Consider the following 25,333-nt stretch of genomic DNA (forward strand, 5'->3'; position numbering starts at 1 on the left):
GGCAACAAAAAAACAAAATGGCGGATTTATTAAATTTCTAAATACGTATTTGAACTGTATTTACTTATTTCCTTAAGATAATTTCTCTACTTTTTCGAGCTATAATGAAAGAAATTACCATGTTTTATATCTTTACACTCAAGAAACATCTAAAATTAATCAATTTAAAAGGTTATTTGCTAAATAACAAAATCAGCAGTGTGTAAATGCCATCATGGACACTAAAATTGTTGCCTCCAAGACCAGCCATTTTCTCAAATTTCAAACTGCCATATCTTTTTCAATAGTGGTCCAATTTTAAAAATTCTTTCAGTGTTATGAAAGGCTTGTGGATGGCTTTCATATTAAATTAACTCACTGTCGGGCATTCCTTGCCCTTTAAAAAAAAACAATCAAAGTAAAATATTTATATTGCAGTACTCAAACACATTGTTCGTTGTAAAGACAACTTTCACTCATTAACATTGTTTGAGCCTAAGCCAATTGTCAAGCAATATACAAACTAAAAAGTAATTTTATCAGATTCACCAAAATATATTTTTTTTTAATTCAGCAATAAGCTATATTTCTGTTCTTTTCAAATTCACCAAAAAGCAATATTTTTTCCACCAACAAGCTGTATTTTTGTCCTTTTCAGATTAACCAAAAAGCTGCCAGGTACATTTTTTGTTCCACCAAAAAGCTGTATTTTTTGTTCAGCACATTACCTGACAAAGGTCAGAGACCCTACATGTTGCCTTCATCCATGAGGCATTTTTATTTTAAAGATATTGAAAATATAAAGCAGATTGCATATACATGCACAGTGAAACCCTGTAGTAAAAAGACCACCTCAATATCAAGACCATTCCTGTTTAACATACAGTCATACCTGTGTTAAGCAGCCAGCCAACAGATAGACACAACATAGCTGCTTAGGACAGGTGACTTCTAAAGAGAGGTGACAGCTACTGCGAGTTTAACTGTAGTCTGAAAGGTCACTATTTTCCTTTCCTGTTTGGCTATATACAGTGCCATTTTGCCATTTATGACACACCACCTGTTAACAAATAACATTTTTAACATCAGATAAAATCAGTTTGATAGTAAATGAGAACTTTCAATTAAAGGAAATGTTGACAAAAATCCAAATACACATACTTGAGACAGTTACCAGACCACTTTAAACAGTCAAGCTAGACTTTAGTCTTATTTGTAACACTCAACTAATACTACCATAATTTCCTGCACATTCTCTGCAAGTTATCTTAGATTTAAACTTCTCACACAACCTACAGGTTACTTCCCCGTGCAACTTTTACACAAATCTTTTCCCACACTTTCATATTGACTCTAGTTATAGGGTATATGTTGTTTTTTTAAGGTGCAGTACCTGCAGGAAATTACAGTAAATAAAAAAAAACTTTCATAATACCTCAACTACACATACAATAAAAACAAGACCCATGTTAAGATTGTCTTTGAAACAGGCATACAGCTATTTTATCACAAAACTATATTCTATCACAAAAAATATCACACTATGCACAGTTGTGACAGTCAAATAACCTATTTAAAAAAAATATTTTCATATCAACTCCATGAACATCAAACCCTAATAATGCCAAGTGTTTAAAATATGCCGTCCAAATGAAATACAAATGTATGCATAAGATACTAAAAACATAATTATAATATGTATATGCTTTTTTTGTTAAAGCTGCTTGCTCAGAGATGTTGTGTAAATTCTGAACATCTCTCATGACACAGATTTTGATGTAAAGTGTATACCAGTATTCTACACTGGGAAATAATGGAAAGATGGGAAAACAGGCATCAAAAGTTATAAAATTCTGCATAATATGTTGATAACATTAATCACTGAAAAAAGTGTCCAAGACACTTCTCTCCCTTTAAAACATTTTTTTTGGACTTCACTAACTTTTAAAAATATTTTTAGAAAGACTGATATAATTTTTACCTCATTGTTTACTGTTCAGATGTAAAGAAGCAGTTTATCACTTTATGCATGGCGGTAACGAATAATATTTATACAAAATGCCAATTCTTAGGAAATTTTAAAGTAGTGGACCCATAATGATAATCGGCAAATTATGTAATCTTCCTACGCAATTTCACCATTCTCTGGCTTTTTATGTAATGTTTAGCATTCAGCTTAATATATGTTCAAAGGATAAAGAATTGCATAACGAAAATGCGTTATAATACTAAAATTCCAGAGTGTCATTATAGATCCACTTCTAATAAGAAGTTTTCGGTTGTTTTTTTTTTACAAAATAAGAGCAATCATTTTAATGATTTCCATCAAACATTTTAACAGACATGATTATAATGGTTGTGAACAGATTAAAAAAGTTTCAAGAAATAAACAAAAGGAATAACACAAACTTTAACATAACATTTGGATGTAACATGATCAAGAACTAATTGCAAACATCAAACAAAGAAAAATCCACATTTTAAAATGGTAAATAAGTAATTTGTAACAATAAATAGGATTATGGCTTTATCTTTTTTCATGGCAGTCCTTTGGCATAATCAACCCTTAAAATTTGTATCTAATACTTCAATTGTTATAGACATAATTATACACTTATAAATACTATATACATACAAAAATATTCCTATTTCTATATCAATACTTTCTAGAAATATTCAGTTTTAAGAAAATTAAAGACATAACTGAAAATGATAAAGACATTAAACTGTTAGTTTTTCAGATAAAAATAAAAATATAATTTTCAAAACAAATAAAAATGTTCCTAGATGAGTCAAGGTCTTGACTTTTTCCTGGCATTTACTAATAAGGACCCTCGTAAGCTTCAACAATTTTAAGATAAATCTGGAAGACCAGTCCCTCTAACACTGTAAAAAGGCCTGCCTTACACAGACATTGTTTAAATTGAGTAAAACTATAACAAGAGCTGTTTGTAAAGCATGTATGCCCCCCATAATGGCTTGTCTCATTTTTTACTCTTGTGATCACTCAGACCTTGACCTTTGACCTACTAACCTCCCCCCCTCCCCCCCCCCCCCCCAAAAAAAAAAAAAAAAAAAAAAAAAAAATATATATATATATATATATATATATATATATATATATATGTGTCATCTATTTCATAAGTCCAATCTTACTAAGTTTGAAGGTTCTGAGCTGACTGGTTCTCAAGTTATTGGGCAAAAGCCCTTGGCTCTACGGACAGACAGATGGACCGAGAGGCTGACTGACGTGACCAACAGGTGCACAGCAATATACCCTTGCTTCTTCGAAGAGGGGCATAATAATTTTGCAATTGTAACTGAATGATATAAGGCTACTCTTCATTTTGTGGAGAAATAGGTACAATGCCATTTTTGATTTTATAATAAATTTTAACAAAGAACAGAAAACATCTGCCTGCAGATATCAATATGCCATTTAGAGAAATCTAATTTCTGATAATTTTACACACAACAACATTTAATCACCAAAGGGTGTGACCTTAATTCTTAATCTACTTACCCAAGTATATTCATTCTGAAGGTATGTAGTAACTTATATTTTCAACTTTGGGTTATATGGTGTAGTCATTAAACTTCTTTCATTTTATGCTCAAAACATTTCTATAGGGAAATCAGTCATGAAGCTATTTTATACTCAAGTAAAATGTCTTTTTGGTAAGTAAAAGACTTTGGCAGTAACAAAAATCTTTAAGTTGGAAAATGAGGTTTGTTCTTATTTTGTTTACTTGAGGGACATTTCTTTACTAAAATAACATAATTAGATGTATAAAGTTTATAAACTTACAATTATGACCAAATATTATCAAGAAAGAAAAATAAAAGAGAGCATCCTCAATATAAAGGACCATAAAATTGAATTTACTATAGTTTTTGGTCTTTTGTTTAAAGGGAAATATGCAACATTTCAAAACTTTTGGCAGAATTATTCATACTGTACTACCAGTATGACCTACTAAATAAGTTTATCTTAATGTTTTTCATTAACTCACTATATACTGTAAAGTCAATATAAGAAAAACAATGATGCTCAGGTGCCAAAATGGCAGCCGCTTCATTAAACTGTTTATATCTTTTTTTGTTTGTTGTCTGATTTTCATATCTTATTACCAGTTTTCATGTTTGATTTAATTCTTTCTGAAAAGAAATGTTATCATTTGTTGCTTTATTCCCCTTTAAGAAAATGTTAATAATTGCAACACCTCATATAAGAAATAACAACATAAATTACCATTGATTGTTGCTTCTAAATAACATGCACTTAGGTAAGATTGTCCTCTTTACATGGACTAGCCTCCAGACTTCTGTTTAAGTTTCATTATTCTTAAACTAAAAGGTAACTAGAGCTGCTTTTGAGAAAAGCGCATGTCTCCCACAGCTGTCTAATCGTCTGAATAGTAGTATATGAGTCAACCATGCACCAAGCTTTCAACTACCTAATCATCTGACATGATTAGGTCTTGGGGACATAAAGGAACCATATATTACTATTCACATTATGGTATATGGGTCCTTTATGTCCCCAAGACCTGAGCAATTTTCGGTAATTCAAGGGCCATAACTCCGAAGTGCCTGGGCCGATTTGGCTAGTTAGCGAACTTGGCCGAGGACTTATTGGCAAACACATCTTGTTCAAATTTGGTGAAGATCGGAAGACAAATATTCGAATTAGAATGCAGACAAGATTTGTAACAGAGGGACCGACACACACTCACACAGACAGACAGGAGTAAATCAATATGTCTCCCACCACACACTGGTGTGGGAGACATACTGTGAAATCATTTTTATTCGCGTAGGATGAATTTTCGCGTATTTCGCGCTAGGACCGATGCACAAATTTAAGACCGCGCAATTATTATTTTATGATTATATTTTCCCTTTCTAAAATTGAAAATGCGCGAATTTAAGCCCGCGCGAAACAGTCCTTCTTCACGTTTGCGCGAAATTTCATGCCAGCGAATTTAAATGATCTCACAGTAACTAATAATTCAGCCTAAAAATAACTAGATCCAGGTGTTAAAATTTAAAATGACTATGTTTTCTACAACATAAAAATTGCCTGAAACTCTCAAAGTCACATAGTTTTAGGTTTTGATCAACAAAAAATTGCATATACAGTAAAACCTGCATTAAGCTGCCAGTCAAGGGAGTGACACAATGTGGCTGCTTAGGGAAGGTTAAAATTAGAACAAAATTTGATTAGGGATGTCTGCTGACTGGCTGCTTAGACAAAAGGCTGCGCTTAATACAGGTGGCCAGTCAGACCGGTTTAGCTATATGGTCAAAGAAATTGACACAAATCTGTAGATGAATCCTTTTAACATTCTCACACACACGTAACCTTCACTTATTTCTAAGACTCAGATTCATCAAGACCTTTACGTAATGTTGGAATTGGGGATTGGAATGTTGGTATCACAGGTTTTTGATGATCTTTGTGGGCTCGGTCAATGTTTGCCTTGCTTGCACGAGCTATCATTATATTGTCTGCAGCTTTTCTCATTCGTATTGCACGTTTACGTGGGTCCAAATCAGACAAACGGTCACATTTACAACTTTCTCTTTCCTCGACAGCCTGCCAATAATAAAACAAACAGATAACAAGAAGATGCGTTCAATAAACGCTTGATGCCCCCGGTGGCATCCTTGTCGATACAAAGCAACCTACGTCCAAAACGAGGTCAAGATCAAGATCAAACTGAGGTCAGGTAATGTCTGAAGATGAGAAATGGTCACAGGTTACATCTGCATAAGTATCAAGTCATTTTAGTAAGGGGTATTATGCTAGACGAAATGGTCCCATTTGGTTAACCAAGAGAAGGCCCATATAAAGCAACCTAAGTCCAAAATGAGATCAAGGTCAAGGTCAAACTGAGGTCAGGTGATGTCAGAAGATGAGGAATGGTCACAGGTTACATCTGCATTAGTATCAAGTCATTCTAGTAAGGGGTATTGATGCTACAAGAAACGGTCCCATTTGGTTAACCAAGAGATGGCCCATATAAAGCAACCTAAGTCAAAAATGAGGTCAAGGTCATGGTCAAACTGAGGTCAGGTGATGTCTGAAGATGAGGAATGGTCACAGGTTACATCTGCATTAGTATCAAGTCATTCTAGTAAGGGGTATTGATGCTAGATGAAACGGTCCTATTTGGTTAACCTCATACGGATGGACGAATGGACGGACGGACAGGACAATCAGTATATGCCTCCCACATCAGTAGATGCCGGGGGCATAAAAGTAGATTACATTTCACAATAATTTTGTTACAAAGTGTGACTGTCATGGACAGTTTTCTTTACATAACAAGAAAATGTCCTTAAAAGTATTTTTCTTCTGTGAGCTCTGGAAGGCCATTTTTGCAGTGACACTAGACTGTTTAAAAGGGCTTAAAGAAATCTTTGAAAATGTACTACAAAAAATTCTCGAGACTATTCTAAATTTAACATCTGGTCACAAGTTTATAAAACTGAGTCTAAACTGAGTCTGAAAATGAGTCTTAAAACTCCAGCAATTTTCTGACTGTTTTGTACAACTGTCTATTTTTCACCTTATAGCTATCTGCATGAAGTATGGCCTTACGTATCTTTCATCCTGTTTTCACTTGTAGGATATGTGGACTGCCTTACTTTTGGTAAAAGACAACCTTACTTTTAGCATACGATAACCTCCATGTTTCACCCCATTACCTTGTGTAAGATGTGTGAACAGCCTTAACTTAGGTAATGATGATCTACACGGTTCACCTTTACTATATGTGCATGTTGTGTGAACAGCCTTACCTCTGGTATAAGATGATCTATTTGTTTCACCCTGTTACCATGTGTAGGATGTGTGGACAGCCTTACATTTGGTATAAGAAGATGTTACCATGTGTAGGATGTGTGGACAGCCTTACCTTTGGTATAAGAAGATGTTACCATGTGTAGGATGTGTGGACAGCCTTACCTTTGGTATAAGATGATCTATATGTTTCACCCTGTTACCATGTGCAGGATGTGTGAACAGCCTTACATTTGGTATAAGATGATCTATATGTTTCACCCTGTTACCATGTGTAGGATGTGTGGACAGCCTTACCTTTGGTATAAGATGATCTATATGTTTCACCCTGTTACCATGTGTAGGATGTGTGGACAGCCTTACCTTTGGTATAAGATGATCTATATGTTTCACCCTGTTTCCATGTGCAGGATGTGTGGACAGCCTTACCTTTGGTATAAGATGATCTATATGTTTCACCCTGTTACCATGTGTAGGATGTGTGGACAGCCTTACCTTTGGTATAAGATGATCTATATGTTTCACCCTGTTTCCATGTGTAGGATGTGTGGACAGCCTTACATTTGGTATAAGATGATCTATATGTTTCATCCTGTTTCCATGTGTAGAATGTGTGGACAGCCTTATATTTGGTATAAGATGATCTATATGTTTCACCCTGTTACCATGTGTAGGATGTGTGGACAGCCTTACCTTTGGTATAAGATGATCTATATCTTTTGGTACAAGACAACCTTACCTTTAGCATAAGATGACCTCCATGTTTCACCCCATTACCTTGTGTAATATATGTGAACAGCCTTAACTTAGGTAATGATGATCTACACGGTTCACCTTTACTATATGTGCATGTTGTGTGAACAGCCTTACCTCTGGTATAAGATGATCTATTTGTTTCACCCTGTTACCATGTGTAGGATGTCTGGACAGCCTTACTTTTGGTATAAGATGATCTATATGTTTCACCCTGTTACCATGTGCAGGATGTGTGGACAGCCTTACCTTTGGTATAAGATGATCTATATGTTTCACCCTGTTTCCATGTGCAGGATGTGTGGACAGCCTTACCTTTGGTATAAGATGATCTATATGTTTCACCCTGTTACCATGTGCAGGATGTGTGGACAGCCTTACCTTTGGTATAAGATGATCTATATGTTTCACCCTGTTTCCATGTGCAGGATGTGTGGACAGCCTTACCTTTGGTATAAGATGATCTATATGTTTCACCCTGTTACCATGTGTAGGATGTGTGGACAGCCATTCTGGAATTCTCCCTTCCCCTGTAATGTCGTCTGCTATACTCATACGGTACCACAACACGCTGCCTTCTCTTACATCGTAACAAGCCTATATAACAAGCAATCATACATACCAGTAACTCATGGGAAAATGACATTTACATATGAGTACATATGGCACTCAAATCTCATCAACAATGAATTGTGACATAAGGAATAAATGTGATATTCACTTTCTAGAAATAATCCATTATCTGAATTTCTCACCAAGTTTACTAGCCATGCTTTAACCTCACAAATTTGGCAATACCGACTGTCCTACATTTATCATGTTGAAGTTCTTCAACCTTTACCTTGCTGAATTTCTAAAATGGACTGGTCTATCATTCAATTTGGGCAGTACTATTTATTATTCACATATTGACTGAATAGCGATGTCACAAATTGACATACGGGCCTTATTTTATATGTAGTGTAAATGCAGGTATTGCATCATCTTTTTGTAAATTTTTGAGTTATTGAGGTAAATGTCAGATTTCACGCATGAAATACCTCTCATGTTTTTCTGTATTTCATAACTTAAATTTCCATGTAAATTTCATTAAATTCTGTTCAGTAATAAGAAAGTTGATATTTTATAAACTTCAGTAATTTATGTTTTTATCCCCAAAACCACTATAATGGGCCTCAAATTGTCAATTTAAATTCGCGCCAAAGTAGTTAGATTTCCCGGCTATATCGTGAATCCCGTGAAAATGACAATAGTCGGAGCTCACGGCTTAACCGTGAATCCCATGAAATTTAGTATTTGGCGGGACATTATCCTTTAAATAGACTGGACTAGATATGCCTTGCGCACACCACCTTACGACTTTATAGACGAATCTATGTCTGAATTATTTTCTTGCTAGAAATTTATGCTCGATCGAGGTAAGAAATTTATTTGTTAGATTTTTGTATGATTTTTGCATTACGATTTTTATTTGGTAAATTTTTGTTCATTCTACAGAATTCTGTAACATTTACTTTTCGGCACATGATTTTGGCTAGTTTCGGTATGTCAGGATGATTTATTAAATTTTTCAGACTTTTGTAAATTATTTAGAAAGAGGAATCTAAAATGTTTCGTTTATATAAGATGTTAAATTTGTACTGAAATTTGTATCGTGATAATTGTAAAGCACTGTTTCAAAAACTTATGTCAAACATTTTGTTAATTATGGAACGCCATTACTGCATTGTATTGTTATGTATAAATCTATATGGCAAGTCTAGTGCCATGTTTGTAATATATTATTGTAATTTGTAATTGTGTGCCAGTCTATAGCACATCTAATTAATGTCCGTTGTAGTGTATGGCATTAGATATTATATGGATGCCAACTCTCATATAACGTTTGATTTACATTGAATTTTGTTAATTTGTAGTTGTTAAAAATGGCTGCAGTTTATCATTTCCATTACTATAATGTTTCATCATATACTTTTCATATCTTTTTCATACTTTAACTTTAGTCTTTTAAGTAAGTAATCTTTGTAATAATGGAAGTAATAAGTGACGTATTTTAATCATGTGACGTATGAACTTAGTAGCACATATGTTTTGTATAAGTAGCACGTATTATTTATGGGAGCTACGGAGGTATGGTGTACCCAAAGGAGCAGTTTTATGCCCTGACTTTTTTGTTTTGCTATGGTGCTTACCATATGTTATATATTTTAGCTTCTTCCGCCAGACGATTTTCCTGGTGATGTCATAACCCGGAAGTACAATGCCCGAGGTTCACTTGTCTTCACTCGCCTGGATGTGATATTCCCAGCGCAGAGCTTTCGTCCCATGGTTGTGCCGTAAACCGCAAAGACGATGATTTTTGTTATCCTCTGAAGTCAGCTCAGGGATGCAATCACCTACCACCATAGGGAGCCAACACGGAATCAACGTATTCACGGTTTAAAGGGACTGAATTTAGAAATTTGTTTTGTTTGTGCTACTTAAAGTTCACAATTACATTAAAGACCTGTGTCACGTCAGATTAGAATGGACTATAAGAACTTTTGTATCTAGAGATACTGAACTTTCTTTTTTTTCTTTCTTATAATCAGTTTTTTTTTTCTTTTCATATCTATTCATTGTTAATAATCATCTTTTGTAAATAAATTTGTAAATATTGTAAAGGGTGTTGATTTGTTCTGATGGTTACTGTCGCCGGTACGGCCTTTCCTGTCACAAGCGACCAGTGCAGACCATGATGAGCCTGAACATGTACAAATGTGCAGACCCATCTTGGTCTGAACTGGTCACAAAGGCAGAACCACATGCCACCAACAGGCTGAAGGTTGACAAAATGTACACTTGTCTTTTTGCATATTTATTTACCTATTCACTGCATAATTTTTGTAACCAATAGCATACAAAATGCAAATCTCGTAAAACTGGATGTGGCAAATACTTCAATAGAGATTTCTCAGATGTACCTAAAAGGAGCTGTACATTTATTAACAGAATATGTCCTTTATTGTTCCATAAGCAGGGTCAAACACACATGAATTAGTTTTCAAGTTATGGCCTTCTTTAACCTTTAGCCTGCTGGCGGCATGTGATTCTGCCATTGCGACCAGTGCAGACCAAGATCATGGTTGAACCGTTCGCTATTTAGCCACTAAATTTTCAGCGAACAGCCCTTTGAATAATTAATGGTTCTGCTAAAATTGAATGACACACCAGTCCATTTCAGAAATTTAGCAGGGTAAAGGTTAAAAATATATAGATAATAATTAACGATTGCGAACTTTATTTATTTGGACATTGATTTTCCTGTGAAAACAAAAAGAATCGTAAAAACATTTTCTTGATATTATTGCAGCATATTTGAAAAACCTTAACTATTCTTCTCAACAGAAGGATGTATGATCATTACCTTTGCAATGAGATGTAAGCCAACTTTGTCCGCTTCCTTTTCTAATACCCTGCTATATGGCATGTGAACTGTCAACTGTAATAAATGGAAAAGATATATCTTTAAGAAAATTCTCGAATACCTGGCTACATGCATCTCAGTAACTCAAAAGTGGTTACTTGCTGAATACTGCTCAATACTTAAGGAGAATAACACGAAAGTTTCATTCATGACAAATTGTACTTCCTTTGTAAATAAAAGGTCTACAACTACAGTAACTATCCTTATCATTATTACAATCTGATTTAGATTTCACTCAAAGTAATATCTGTAGGTCAAGGTTCAAGCAATTACTTCTGAACATATAAATATTTGTAAGTACCAATGTCATAAACCACAAACACAACTGAAAAATATTACTGAGACATATGTAAAAATTGGATCTTTGCCAACAGTTTGCTAACATGCACCCACACTGAGCTGTCAGTAGTCTGGCTACTGACTAGATAATCTGTTTTTTAGAAAAAATAATTCTGTTATATATTCTGACTTCATCAGTCTTGGCTTTGTGTTTTGAGAAGACAAGGGACATAATTATACAAAATTAAAATAGCCCCAGGAGTTATCTCCTGTGAACAAAACACAGGGTCTGCACACAGACTAAGCTGTCAGCAAAACTTTCCTCTTCAAAAGCCTTGTCACAAAAACAGTACATACACATAAAAGTGCAAATGAGCAACAATTTTGAGTCATAGAGAGCTTTCCCCTCTCATGATCCTCAATGAGGTAAAAGATTACACCAAAGAGTCAACGGGTGTTTGAAGTTAAATCATTCCAATATGTGGCTAGTGAGATACCAGCTTACTGGTACAAACAAGAATATATCAAACAAAAGCTGTCTGGGGACAGCAATGTTCTACTATTCAACAGCCTTGTCAACTGATGAATATATGATGAAAAAAGAAGCACAATTTTGTAACAAGAGGGCCATGATGGCCCTATATCGCTCACCTGTTAACATTGCACTTGAGGACAAGAAGGTCCTCAGAAAAAATATCTAAGTCCACAAAGGACAGGAACAACAAAGAGAAGAAATTTAACCAAAAAGAAAAAAAATTCTTACAAGGTACAGATATGTCAAAATACACCTAAAAATTGGAGGTACCATCCATGTTGTACCACAGAAAAGTGGTCTCAGTTTTTCCTTACGGCCAATAATAAAAATGTTACTAAAATAAGCTATTTATAGTAATGTAAAAGGGAAGTAATTAAAAAAAAAAAATATTGTAAGTGAACAAAAGAAGGATCTGCCAAATAAATCTGTTGACATAAATGAAATTTCAGATCAGTATCTTCATTAGTTACGGAGATATACCCATTTTAATTTGAAATAAAGGGAGGTAATTTGAAATAAAATCAGTCCATAGTTATCTACCCTGATTGGCTCAGTCCAACTAATGACAATAATGAAATTTCAAATAAGTCCTATAAGTACTTACTGATATAAATCCATTTTGATTACAATCAGGGGTGGTAATCAGATATAAAATAACTCTGGAACCTACGATTGGATCTGATTTGTCATGGAATCCAAGATTTATTGTTGTTGAAGATATTTTGGAAGTTTGTATCAAATAAAACCATAAATGAAGTATCTATATGGCTGCAAAAGCCAAAATAGCCAATTTTGGACCTTTAAGGGGCCATATCTCTGGAACCCATGATGGAATCTGGCCAGTTCAAGAAAGGAACCAAGATCTTGTGGTAATACAAGTTGTGTGCAAGTTTGGTTAAAATCAAATCATAAATGAAGCTGCTATAGTGCAGACAAGGTCAAAATAGCTAATTTTGGCCCTTTCAGGGGAAATAACTCTGGAACCCATTAAGGGATCTGGCCGGTTTAAAAAAGGAATCGAGATCTTATGGTGACACAAGTTTTGTGCAAGTTTGGTAAAAATCAAGTTATAAATAAAGCTGCTATTGTGCAGACAAGGTCAAAATAGCTAATTTTGGCCCTTTCAGGGGCCATAACTCTGGAACCCATAATGGGATCTGGCCAGTTCAAGAAAGGAATTCAGATCTTATGGTGATACAAGTTGTGTGCAAGTTTGGTTAAAATAAAATCATAAATGAAACCACTATCGTGCAGACAACAAATTGTTGACGCACGCACGCACGGACGCACGGACTGACGACGGATGAAGGGTGATTACAAAAGCTCACCTTGTCACTATGTGACAGGTGAGCTAAAAATGCAAAACAGATTTATCGGAAAATTGCTAAGTTGAAAAAGGGGCATGATTTTGTAAAAATGCAAAGTAGAGTTATGAACCCTGAGCAATGCATGTCATATCATCACAGTGAACAAGTGTGTGAAGTTTCAATCCATTCCCACGTGTGATTACAGAGATACCAGCTTACATACAAAAACTTAACCAAAAACTGCAAAGTCAAAAGAGGGGCATAATTTTGTAAAAAAGCATAACTGAGTTATGAAACCTGACTAATGTAGGTTAGTTTATAACAGTGAATAAGTGTGTGAAGTTTCAATCCATTCCCACTTGTGGTTACTGAAATACCAGCTTACATACAAAAACTTAACCAAAAACTGCTAAGTTGAAAAAGGGGCATAATTTTGTAAAATGCAAAACTGAGTTATGAAACCTGTGCAATGTAGGTTAGTTTATCACAGTGAGTAAGTGTGTGAAGTTTCAATCCATTCCCACAAGTGGCTACTGAGATACCAGCTTATATGCAAAAACTTAACCAAATTGGGATGCCGACGCCAACACACAGGTGAGTCCAATAGCTCTACCTGTTCTTTGAATAGTCAAGCTAAAAAAAGTTCAAAAAGGGGCACAGCTTTGTAAAAATGTAAAACAAATTTATGGAAACTGTACACAGCATGTCAGGTCATCACAATGAGCAAGAAGTAGAACTGCAATCTATTACTATTAATGAATACTAAAATTCCAGCTTACACACAAAACTAATACCATATTGAGCTGCAGATGCCGAGTACAACTAGCTCTACCTATTTCTAAAAAAAATCAGGCTAAAAACAACAATGAAGAAAGAAAAGTAAAATACAAACATCCATGACTTTATTGTAGAACCAGTTTGTAACCACTGCAATTCCATCATTTGGCATCAGGGTCCATATTCCTGCCATTACACCTATCACAATATAGTCTAGAAACTGCCCGTAACTCAACTGCTCAGCCTAAAACATTTGGACATGTTATCAGAACAACATTACTGTTTGATCAACCAAGTATGTAACAGTCTTTTTTATGGTTTTCTTCTTTATATGGCAAAAGCAAGAAAAAGTTTTACCCATTTTGCAGGTGTCAAAGAGTTCTGGCAGTGAGCTTTCTGAATTTTGGAGATGTTTTTAATAATTATGATTATAGGAAAATAGAAATGTGTCCATGGGACACAGATGCCCCCACTACATGACATTAAAATGACAATTTTTTCCCAGGTCAGGGGCCATAACTCCTACAATACTGAATGAATCCAGACGCGAAACCCCAGGTGCACAACTGCTCATGCTGACCAACATTCCTGTAAACTTTGCTGACTCTAGGTCAAATACTTTTGGAGCTACGCACGACACGACATTAAAATGACCAATTTTTAACTAAGTCAGGGGCTATAACTCCTACAAGACTGAATGAATCCGGACGCGAAACCCCAGGTGCACAACTGCACATGCTGACCAACAATCCTGTAAACTTTGGTGACTCTAGGTCAAATACTTTTGGAGCTACGCACGACACAACATTAAAATGACCAATTTTTTACTAAGTCAGGGGCCATAACTCCTACATGACTGGATGAATTCGGATGCGAAACCCCAGGTGCACAACTACACATGCTGACCAACATTCCTGTAAAGTTTTGTGACTCTACGTCAAATACTTTTGGAGCTGGGCGCGACACAACATTCTTGGAAGGACAGACGGACGGACGGAAGGACAGACGGACAACGGCAAATCTATATGCCCCCCCCCAAAGTGGGGGCATAAAAAATACAATTTCTTTTTTGCCATTGATACTTTTAAACTATTTTCTAAAAATATTAAAATTTGTATGTTCCTTTTAGTCAAGTTAAAATATTCTGAAACTTTAATAATGATTAAAGCAACATATAAATCAAGTCAAAATTCATTTTTTTCCCAGAATTTTAAAGCTCAAATTGGGAGATGTCTAACCCTATCATGCTGGACATGATTGATACTGCCTTTGCAACCAGTGTAGATCATGATCAGCCTGCACATCCGTATAGTCTGATCATGATCTGCACTGTTCGCCATTCAGTCAGTATCTTTTTGGTAGGCACCCCTTTTAACAGTTAAAGGTACTGTCCAAATTGAAAGATGGATGAGTTCATTATAAAAATTTAGCAGGGTAAGGGTTAAAAAGTTTCCATTACTACATTCCGAATGTATTTAAAATTATATGGTATTTAATACCAATGGTATAAATTTCTTCGATGGTATTTAAAAAGATTTAACCTTTAGCGTGCTAGAGGCAAGTGGTTTTGCCTTTGCGGACAGTGCAGGCTGATCATAGTCTGCTCTGTTCACTATTCAGTCAGTAAATTTTCAGTGAACAGCCCTTTGAATAATAAATGGTATTACCCAAACTGAATGATTTCAGGTTAAGGGTAATGAAAACCTGTTACAGCGTTGGCGAATCAAGACAACAGATGTGCAGCTTAATTAATGTCCTTGATAAACAATTTTCTTTTGAGCACTGCTGTGTGAAAAATGTTAGGGCTTTGCAGACTGCATGGATGTGCAGGTTGAGCTGCATCCATACTTCACCTTTTTCTTAAATTCAACAGCCTGACACAATACTGTAATAACTTTTTCATGAAGCCCAGTCAAAATAAAATAAAAATAAAGCACTTTTAAAACTATTTATGATGTAGTTATAGTATTTGTTATTAGACCATAATTTCCATATATTAAGTGAACATGTGAAATCTTTCGACATAAAGACAAGCTGATGGGTATAATTTGTCGTGTCATACTTACACCATGCAGAAGCAATGCATGTGACATTTCATGGCCTAAAATGAAGGCAAACTGATCTTCATTTTCAACAAACTTTAACATGCCTGTGAACACAAAAATGTGCCCGTTCTGAAATTGAAAAAAGAGTCATCAAAATAATTCTGCTGGTATCACCCATCAAATAATGTGTTTGTCAGTGGAGTGCCAAGTGACTTCAGGAACGATATATATTCTATGGACGATATTTAAGAACAATGCATTTCTAAGGAGCAGTTGTTGGCATTTAAGATTCTGACTTAAATCAAACTGCAGAATTTCAGAATTGGGCTAATACTGGAATAACAGGGAAGAAATTCAAGTTATCTTCCCCTATCAAAATTACGTACATTTTTTAAAGGGAAGTAATTACAATCATTCTTTCCCAGTAGAGCAAATGGGCAGGTTCTCCAACTTCTACCCTTTTGCAAAATTATCTATATAAACTGGACAGAAATATTTTGATAAACAGGATAAACATGTTGACTTACTGGTAAAACAAAAGCATTTCTTTCTTCATCTTCCACCACATGAATCACCCATTTCTGTTCCTTCATTCCTGGAAAGTCTTGGTTTGCACGAACAATACTCTGTGCTGTTTGCAGGACCATGTTGTAAAACTGATGAGTAGGTGGGAGTGTTTTGTTATTGTACAAATCTAAAAACTGAAATCAGTAAATTGTTAACAGAACTTTGCTTCATTCAGAAGTCCCAACAAGCATTACAATCCAACTTGTGCTAATGGTCACCTTTCTATTAATGGTAACTTTGAATCCATCCTGCTCCCCACCTTTAAATTAGTGCATTACATCATTACCTTTATTATGTGGTCAGCGGCTATTATTTTGTGGTCAGTGGCTGTTATTTTTTCATTCAGAAATGCAACTTCTGCTCCCATTTAATGGTAAAACTACTACTATTTTGTACACAATTCTAGACACTTGCACTCAAGATTACAGAATAGATATGTATCATACTTCCCACAGAAAATGTGCAACTAAGTCATTGCGTATATATGTAGCTTGAAAGCCGCATCTGGAAATGGAAATGACAGACAGATGGACACTATATATATAACAGAAGATGATGCAAAAAAGAATATTTGAGCCGTGCCATGAGAAAACCAACATAGTGGGTTGAACAGCATGGATCCAGACCAGCCTGCGCATCCACGCAGTCTGGTCAGGCTCCATGCTGTTCGCTTTTAAAGCCTATTGGAATTGGAGAAACTATTAGCGAACAGCATGGATCCTGACCAGACTGCGCGGATGCGCAGGCTGGTCTGGATCCATGCTGGTCGCATACCCACTATGTTGGTTTTCCCATGGCACGGCTCATTTATACTGTATTTTTAAAATGGACTTATTAAAAACTAGTATCTTACATTTTCGCTTTCGTAATCAGCAACTTTCAAGTACTGATCTTTGGTAAGAGTTATAAATCTCTTGCGTCCTGTGATTGGGCACTCCTGTAAATGGGAGGTGTAGTAAATTGTTGCTAAGGTGGCACCAAATGCAGCCAGCGCTGCCCAGAATTGTAGGATTCTTCTGTGGTGCTTCTTCTGTTCCTCTTCTGGACGTGTCTTCAACCAATTCCTATATCGTCTGTTAGAAATTCAAGAGAAGCAGTGTTAAAAATTAGGATACCAGTATGCCCTCTTGCCAATGAAAGTCAAAAATCAGAAAAGTCAAAACGTCAGATTTCAGGCATAAAATTATTTTTCTGTAGTATTTTCTATTGAATGTACACTTCTGCAATGTTTAAGAACAGCAACCTGACAAGAATTTACGGACAAGGCTTTCTGTCAGTACAAGCCTATTGCTTAATGAAATTCTGGGGAAACATTTTTATTTATTCTGTGCATTTCATGAGCATAAAAAAAGGTCTGTTTGTTATGATTTTTGTGCCAGTTTTTAATAGTGTAACTAACATAACTGTACCCTTACTGAATGGTATGCAGGTCAAATCTATTGCCGGAGATCCAATGCATTTTATTACATGAAATCAGAAAGTAATTTTCACAATTTTATTTAAATTTTTTTTTTTTACTTATTAGCCCAGTAAATTGCCAATTGTCTAGAAAAATGGCGTGCGTAAAATACTTCCGCACGGAATTTTGTTCTGAATTCCGTCTTATTTACATATTCCGTGCCTATTTTCCTGCCCAATGACGTGCGTAAAGCTGCTCCGCACGGATTTTTTTTCCTGCTAATTTAAATATTCAGTGCCGATTTTCCTGCCCAATGATGTGCGTAAAGCTGCTCCGCACGGAACTTTTTTCCTGACCGATGACGTGCGGAATCTCTGTTTTATTTAAATACCTTAATTAAAAACTGAAATCTGCCTGGAAAAATTGAGAATTTTCCATCTCTAATCCGTGCCACTGACGTGCGTAAAATTTCATATAGGATACATGAGCTGAACCTGGTCATATAACATGAATTATGGACCTGTGATTTATACAAGGATTCATATGATATTACAGCAGTCAGCTAAAGCAACAAAATGTTTCCTAGATTCAGGGCTAATTTGTTTTTCACGTGTAAATGACAAAATCTTCATTTAACCCTTATCATGTTGGACACGATTGATTCTGCCTTTGCAACCAATTTTTAACAGTTAATGGTACTGTCCAAATTGAAAGATGGACAAGTTCATTATAGAAATTCAGCAGGGTAAGGGTTAATTCAGAGATGTAGGGTGAATGAATGCAGACATATACTGCTTCCTGTCAAACCATCATACAAAACTTCCCCTCACATGGATAACAAACTCACATCCTTTTGCTTTATGTATTTCTGCTCTACTATTACTGATGAAGTTTTGCAATCACCTACCTTCCAGTTAAAACTGCTCCTGCCTTCGTAGCAAAACTAACAACTGCCCAAATAAGTGGCGGGAAAGCGTCTTTTCTGCCAGATGTGTGAAACTGTCTTGCACCTGCAGTACATACGAAGCCATGTTGTCTGATATAAACTCCTGCTAACTGAGAGCTATTTATAGATTTTTGTGTAAGGTCACTCCTGAGGCCTTCGAAAGTTCTTTCTTTTGAGCATTGCTGAGTACTTTGTAAAACTAAGTGAGAGTTATATGTCCTGAGGTGTAATATGACTGCATTTTGTTGTCTGTATCTACTAAGATATCTCCCTACAGTCTTTGTAAACAAAGGCAGCCTGATTTGAGATCGGCAGCATAAAAATAAACACTTCTCCATTCCTTGTTATCCGTAGCCTCTCCAAACCTATAAATAGAAAATAACAAAGTTACATTAACTTGCAATTAAAACAAATTTTAAAAACGTCTTTATTATTTGATAGATATTCTAATCTTGTTTTTGTGATTTGAGTTTTCGAGTCACCTTAAGAAGCCTCTGTGATAAACTTATTTCGAATACAGACTGACTCAGACCATGGTTGATTCGGCCCAGATTTATTTGGCTTATTCGGCCCAAATTGTTTAAGTTTTCCTGACAATAATATCATGTGTAAAAATAACATTTATGAGTGTAAAGTATAATTTCTGATGCAAAGAATGTGTATATTTACCCAATTAAAGTGCGTATTTAAAGGAATGAAATTTGCATTTTAGCTTGACAAAAGTTTGTTTTTACCTGTTTATATGGTGTATACTTGGTATCCTTACTCCGAGTTAAATCCTAATATAATCAACATCATTTTTATTCAAAATTCTAAGACTGTCAAAATCAGCCAAAATATATGCTCATTATATCTACTCTTAATTCAAAGTATGTGGTCCGAATCTGCCTGGACCAAATCAGCCATGGTCCGAATCAGCCTGTCTCCCTTATTTCTTACTTAAAAATTGTCAATTTTAAGTGTCATACTGTCCCAAAATGTTCTATTATTTGGACTAATTTACCATGCATTCTTTTGTAAAATAAATGTTAGTTTGTATATACTTGACATTGTGTCATTAGAAGTATAAAACCTGGATGTTTTAGTGTTAATAGTGTGCCTGATATGGCCGTAAGCGTGATATTGATATCAGGCGATCACTATGCCAGCCTCATGCTGCTCATATATATGTTTTCATCTACATCGTTACGCCAAACTGACTGGAACAATTTACCTGCTGAGATAATTAATGCAAAAATTGTTGACACTTTTAAAACAAGGCTTGACAAACACTGGATTAATAAACTTTATGATATGTCAGATATATACTGAGAGAAGTTTTGAACTTTAATGTTTCTGACCAGGTGCAAAAATACCTAATAAATATAAGAAGCATATATACTAAGGAAAAGTTTCAGCACACCAGTTATCAACTATATAAATTGGTACAGGGTTTTCCCTTATGCAGACCATATAGGTAAAGAAGGATATTGGAAAACGCAGACGACATAGAATATGAATAAAATAAAAATGTTAAAAGTTATAGCTTTTATCCTTAAATTTAATTAACTCCTTTGAAATTAATAAATTTAATTGGTTCAATTAGTTAGAGATGAACTTAATATGTTTGAAGACAAGAATTGTTTGATCTTTTTATAATAATTAAAATGATCTTCTGATAATAATAATAAAACAATGTATACACAACTGTTAATTGATGAGCTAATTGGAGTATTTTAATACATGTATATCTGATGAGACAAGATGTGTTTGATCTGTTTATGAAATAAATAGTGAAAAACAAATAAATGAACTCCATAATTAGCATGTTGTTGTTATTCACAGTAAATTTTAAATAAAAAAATGAAGTAGAGCAAGTATATATCTTCTTAATATTTCTAAAGTAGTTCAAAATCTGTTATGATCTTTACATTGATATTTTCATTGCTTTTTGATTGCGTGAATATTGCCTGCTGCACAGTAAATTGGCCAATTTTTTAAAAACGCATGCATGTAATGCCCTGTTTTTTAAAAAGAAAATGTTTCTAGAACCATTTGTTTTGTTTTATTTTTTGGACCTCATTACAAAGTAAAGGTATCTGAAAGTGTTTTTTTTTTCAATTGGATCAGTAGAAAAAAAATACAGCCAAATTAGTACATGAAAAACACCCAGTCTTACCTTAATGCGATATCATCTGTTGTTTTTTTTTACTCCTTTTTCAAATTGACAGTTCTATTTTCCAAGTGAACAAATCATTTAATTGTTTTTACTGTTAAAAAGAAAATGTTATTACCTTTACATTGATATATATAATAATTCAAGACATATAGTGCAGTATTTTTATTACTATAACTTTTTAAATAAAAAATGCTCTGCGTAATGCCTGTAAATTTTTTTAAAACCATTAAGTACTAAATTTTTATCACATTTAAGAACTCTAAACATGAACTGAAAATTTTTCTATGTCAATCAAGCATACTATAAGTAAACACCAAGTAACAAGTGCCTTTTAAACATTTCGAATAAAATTTTGGTGAAAAATCTATTTTCCCTAAAAAAATCTGTTTGTGATAAAGAAATGTGTAACAGCCGTCCCCCCACATTAATTATTTAAATAGAAGAAGCAAAACTTAATTAAACACTGATTCTGATTCAGTTTTACATACTGATTATGAAAAAGGTGAAAAATGAGTAATATGCTATGTTTTAAAGAAAATAATTACTAATGTTTAAAAGTTGTCTGTAACATCCGTCCCCGTAACATCCACCCCCCTAAGCATGGCAGCTAATAAATTGTATATCTACTTTATTTCAAAGGGTAAATGAACTTTGTTTAACTTATATTTACAAAACCAGGAAAACTGCATCAAAATGATAACTTTTTTTGTGGTCATAATGTCTCATTTAAAAAACAAAACAAAAAAACCCAACAAAATTTAGCAATTTAAAAACAAATTTAAAAAAAAAATGCATTTTTAGAGGTGGGGGGGGATTTTTTTTATACTTAAATGATGAAAAAAGTGTAAAAAGATGGTATGATTTTGAACAGTATGTTCATGCAAATAATCAAGAAACAAAAAAGAAATTTAAACTACAATAAAATGTCTTCATTATATGCCTATAAAATAAGGGGACGGGTGTTACAATGAAAAGGGACAGATGTTACATTATTTTTATGTCGAAGTATTTTTCAATTTAATTTTTTATACTTAAATAGGTTAAAGCCATGCAAGTCTTTCCTATGAATTTTAACATTTTAGTCAATAAATAAGGCAAAAAATTTCAAATTTCTCGGTGGCAGAAAAAGTTGCAGATTAACAGGTGTTAATAACATCTTATCAACACGGAACTTCAGCGGCATGAACTAATAAACAAGTTAATCCCCTCTCATAAAATTGAGGTCAAAGGACCATTTTTATTACCTAATTGGATTATGGTTAACAATAAATGGACCCTGACCTTGCTCCTGTAAAAACAATATTAAATTGTGAACGAGCTTTGATTAGACAAATGGGTCATATCTCACCAAAGGAGGGGGAGGAGCTACCTGTTGGAAAAGGAGGGGGAGGAGCCACCTGTCGGAATATGCAAATTAGAAAAATGACCAATTTAATGCTAAGAGCCTATAAATTCATATGTTTGAAAAAACAGTATTGTTAAAGTTCTCAAACATTGACTAACAAGCTAAAAGAGAAAAAAAAAGAGAAGCCTGAGAGAAAAACTGAAACGAAATAAGATATTATATTGAAATTTTTTAAAATCAACTTAATTTAGTAATATTTGTAATTGAATTCAATATTAATGCATGTATTTCTGAACAAAATTATTACTCTACATTAAAAGTTCAGTGGTGCCAAGTAAATAAAATCATTCTTTAAAAACAAAATCATATATATTGGCAAGGCTAGATGTGATTTTTGTCAATGGCAATGAGATTTAGTCACATAAATGCTTATTTATGTAGATCAAAGCTTTATAATAAGCTAAATCTGATGTACTTTATACCTATGCACTTGCTTATGAAAAACAATGTTCTATAACATCCGTCCCCGCTCTTCATAGTGATATTTGTGTGTTATTTTGAAATATACTTGCAACTTATTGACAAACAAATGAAATGATTATATTAAAGCTGTGTTTGTTCCTTTCTTTTAAAGCTGTTTTGGTAAACATACCTTTGTTTTTATGTTTGATATTGAAAACATAAAATTTTGTACTTTCTTCTTCCTGAAATCTTGGGATTCAACAAATGAAAAAAAAAAGAATAGATATAATATCAGAAATATTTCTGTTTTATTTGTTAAGGAGAACCCATATAACAACAAAAATAAGAAATTGACATCTAAACAGCAGAAAACCTCGAACAGAATTTAACATTTAATATGTTATCTTTTCTTTACTTGAATGACAGTATAGACATACTACGGCCTTAAAATATATCATCCCGCCGCTTTTATATGCAGTTTTATAACTCTATTTTTTACGGCAATATGCCTTCTTCATGAAACTGATCTGACAATTAATAGATGTAACTAAAACAAATTTTGTGCAAAATCATTTTTTTCTCTGAATATCGCATATTGCTGAAAAATGTAGGAAACAGAGTTAAAAGTATCAAGTGATTTAATTTCCTCCACGTAGGAGTTAAAAATATTTTTAAAGGTAGTCAATTCTGACATTTTCAAAATATTTACTTATTTAATTCATGAAAATAATTGAATACAATAAATCTGAATTAAAAAGCACAGTATTGAAATAAATGCGAATTTATCAAGTTATAGTGATGGATAGATTGTTTTCTTTTAATATTGAAAATTTATAATTTTACAACTTCAAATGCATAAAAATAATATATTAAAATTATTTAAATCAAAATAATTGGGAATATTATTTCTAATTCAAATGTTTTAATTAAGTGTCCTTTATAAAAGAATGACATAGTGTCAGTTTTTCACACCTTAACACATTCTATGTCGTCTGCGTTTTCCAATACCCTTCTTTACCTATATGGGCTGCATAAGAGAAAACCCTTCTTTGTGTATGTGGTCTGCAGTCACTCTATCTGTATGTGGTCTGCGTTTTATCGACACAGACCGGAACCTTCGACGCGAGAAAAAACAGAAATCGAATGGGGAATAGAGTGGTGGAACCTATGCTCGCGGTATTCCTATGCTCGCGGTATTTCGATAAATATGCTCTCTGCAGAAGCACTGATAAAAATATTTCATCATGCTATGTTCAACACCGACCAGTGGTGAAATGCCTTTACAACAAACGTAGCGATAGCCGCGCGTGCTGCTCACGTGACGTATACAGCAGCCGATACATTTTACGCAATCTGTATCCGTCGCACAAATCTCGCGCAAATATGTCAAAATCACTAAACTAAAGTTAGTTTTTTAGAAATCATGCATTACATTCAGATATAAGATACATTTAAGAGCAAGTTGTGATGAATGTGACGCCTGGCTACACTACGAGTGCCTTTCGAACCATGAAAAGATCGATGTTGATCTTAGTATTTTGACAAAGTCCAGATGGTTCTTTTTGAGCTGTAGGGAGGAGTAAATTTCCTACACACAAAAGAAGTGTAGAAAACATTAGCGAGTTAATCACTGTCATTGTTTGAATCTTTAATACTTGAACATTCTGTTTTTAAACAACATTATTATACGTTTTTAAGCTTTGTTCTAATAATGACTCCATTTCGGAAAGGGAAATATACACATAGAGGTACATACTAAATTTTATCCCCATTTATTTTGTTTTTCACATAATAAGTGAGTAATGTTGTAAATATGATATTCGCATATGCTTGTTTGTTCATTTTTAGCCTGCTGATTTTTTTTTTCGTCCTTAGTTTAATCGATATTACATACCGCCAGCATAGGTTCCCTTCAGGGCGAATTTCACCTTTTCACGTATGCCGTGTCGATAGCTCACGAGACGACTAAGTCACGTGATGACGCACATCGACAATATGTTTCGATAAAAGGAGGATAACTTTATGTTTTTGCATAGGCAAATCGAAATAATAATTTTTTCTTGCTTCTTAAAAAGATTATATATGTACAAAATACCGCGAGCATAGGTTCCACCACTCTATACGCCATATCAGGGCGTCAAAAATTCCCATCAACAAAAGGTAACAAAAGGTAAGGTAAGTCTTTTTGATGTTTACAGTCCAAATAATAGGAAGTTTAGAGGCATTGTCATAAGTTATAACATTTGACTCACTGTCATGTACGGAATGACAACTTTGCCTAATGTTCCACTCCAAGAGTACCGTATCTCGAAAATAATACTGAACCCTAAATTAGAAAGCTTACCTTACTTACAGTAAATTAACTTGTAACTATGTATACCTACGATATGATGAAATATGTAGGTCAAAATTCAGGAAATTCCCTATCTTGCCTAATAGCTGGTACCCGACTCTCTTTGGTTAATCAACGAAAAATTCGGGTAAAAGTATTAATTTTCGGAAATTCC

General features: G+C 34.2%; 1 protein-coding gene across 5 annotated transcripts; it reads right to left on the reverse strand.

The window, feature by feature from the left end:
* Positions 1-3,138: 3,138 nt before the first annotated feature.
* Positions 3,139-25,326, reverse strand: LOC123524032 (metalloendopeptidase OMA1, mitochondrial-like). Of its 5 annotated transcripts, none has more exons than XM_053539321.1 (9): positions 25,207-25,326; positions 18,823-19,226; positions 17,370-17,589; positions 16,477-16,650; positions 15,971-16,078; positions 14,020-14,148; positions 10,947-11,021; positions 7,988-8,137; positions 3,139-5,578 (listed from the first exon to the last, which is right to left on the reverse strand). In XM_053539321.1, the coding sequence occupies exons 2-9, from the start codon at positions 19,197-19,199 to the stop codon at positions 5,357-5,359; spliced, it is 1,455 nt and encodes a 484-aa protein (XP_053395296.1). In that variant the 5' UTR covers positions 19,200-19,226; positions 25,207-25,326; the 3' UTR covers positions 3,139-5,356. The 5 variants fall into 5 exon arrangements, with proteins under 5 accessions (XP_053395296.1, XP_053395295.1, XP_053395297.1 ...); XM_053539320.1 differs by having other exon boundaries at positions 25,171-25,303; XM_053539322.1 differs by having other exon boundaries at positions 25,211-25,298.
* Between the last annotated feature and the right edge of the window lie 7 nt (positions 25,327-25,333).

The sequence above is a fragment of the Mercenaria mercenaria genome, chromosome 3 (assembly GCF_021730395.1).
Source record: "Mercenaria mercenaria strain notata chromosome 3, MADL_Memer_1, whole genome shotgun sequence".
Taxonomy (NCBI): domain Eukaryota; kingdom Metazoa; phylum Mollusca; class Bivalvia; order Venerida; family Veneridae; genus Mercenaria; species Mercenaria mercenaria.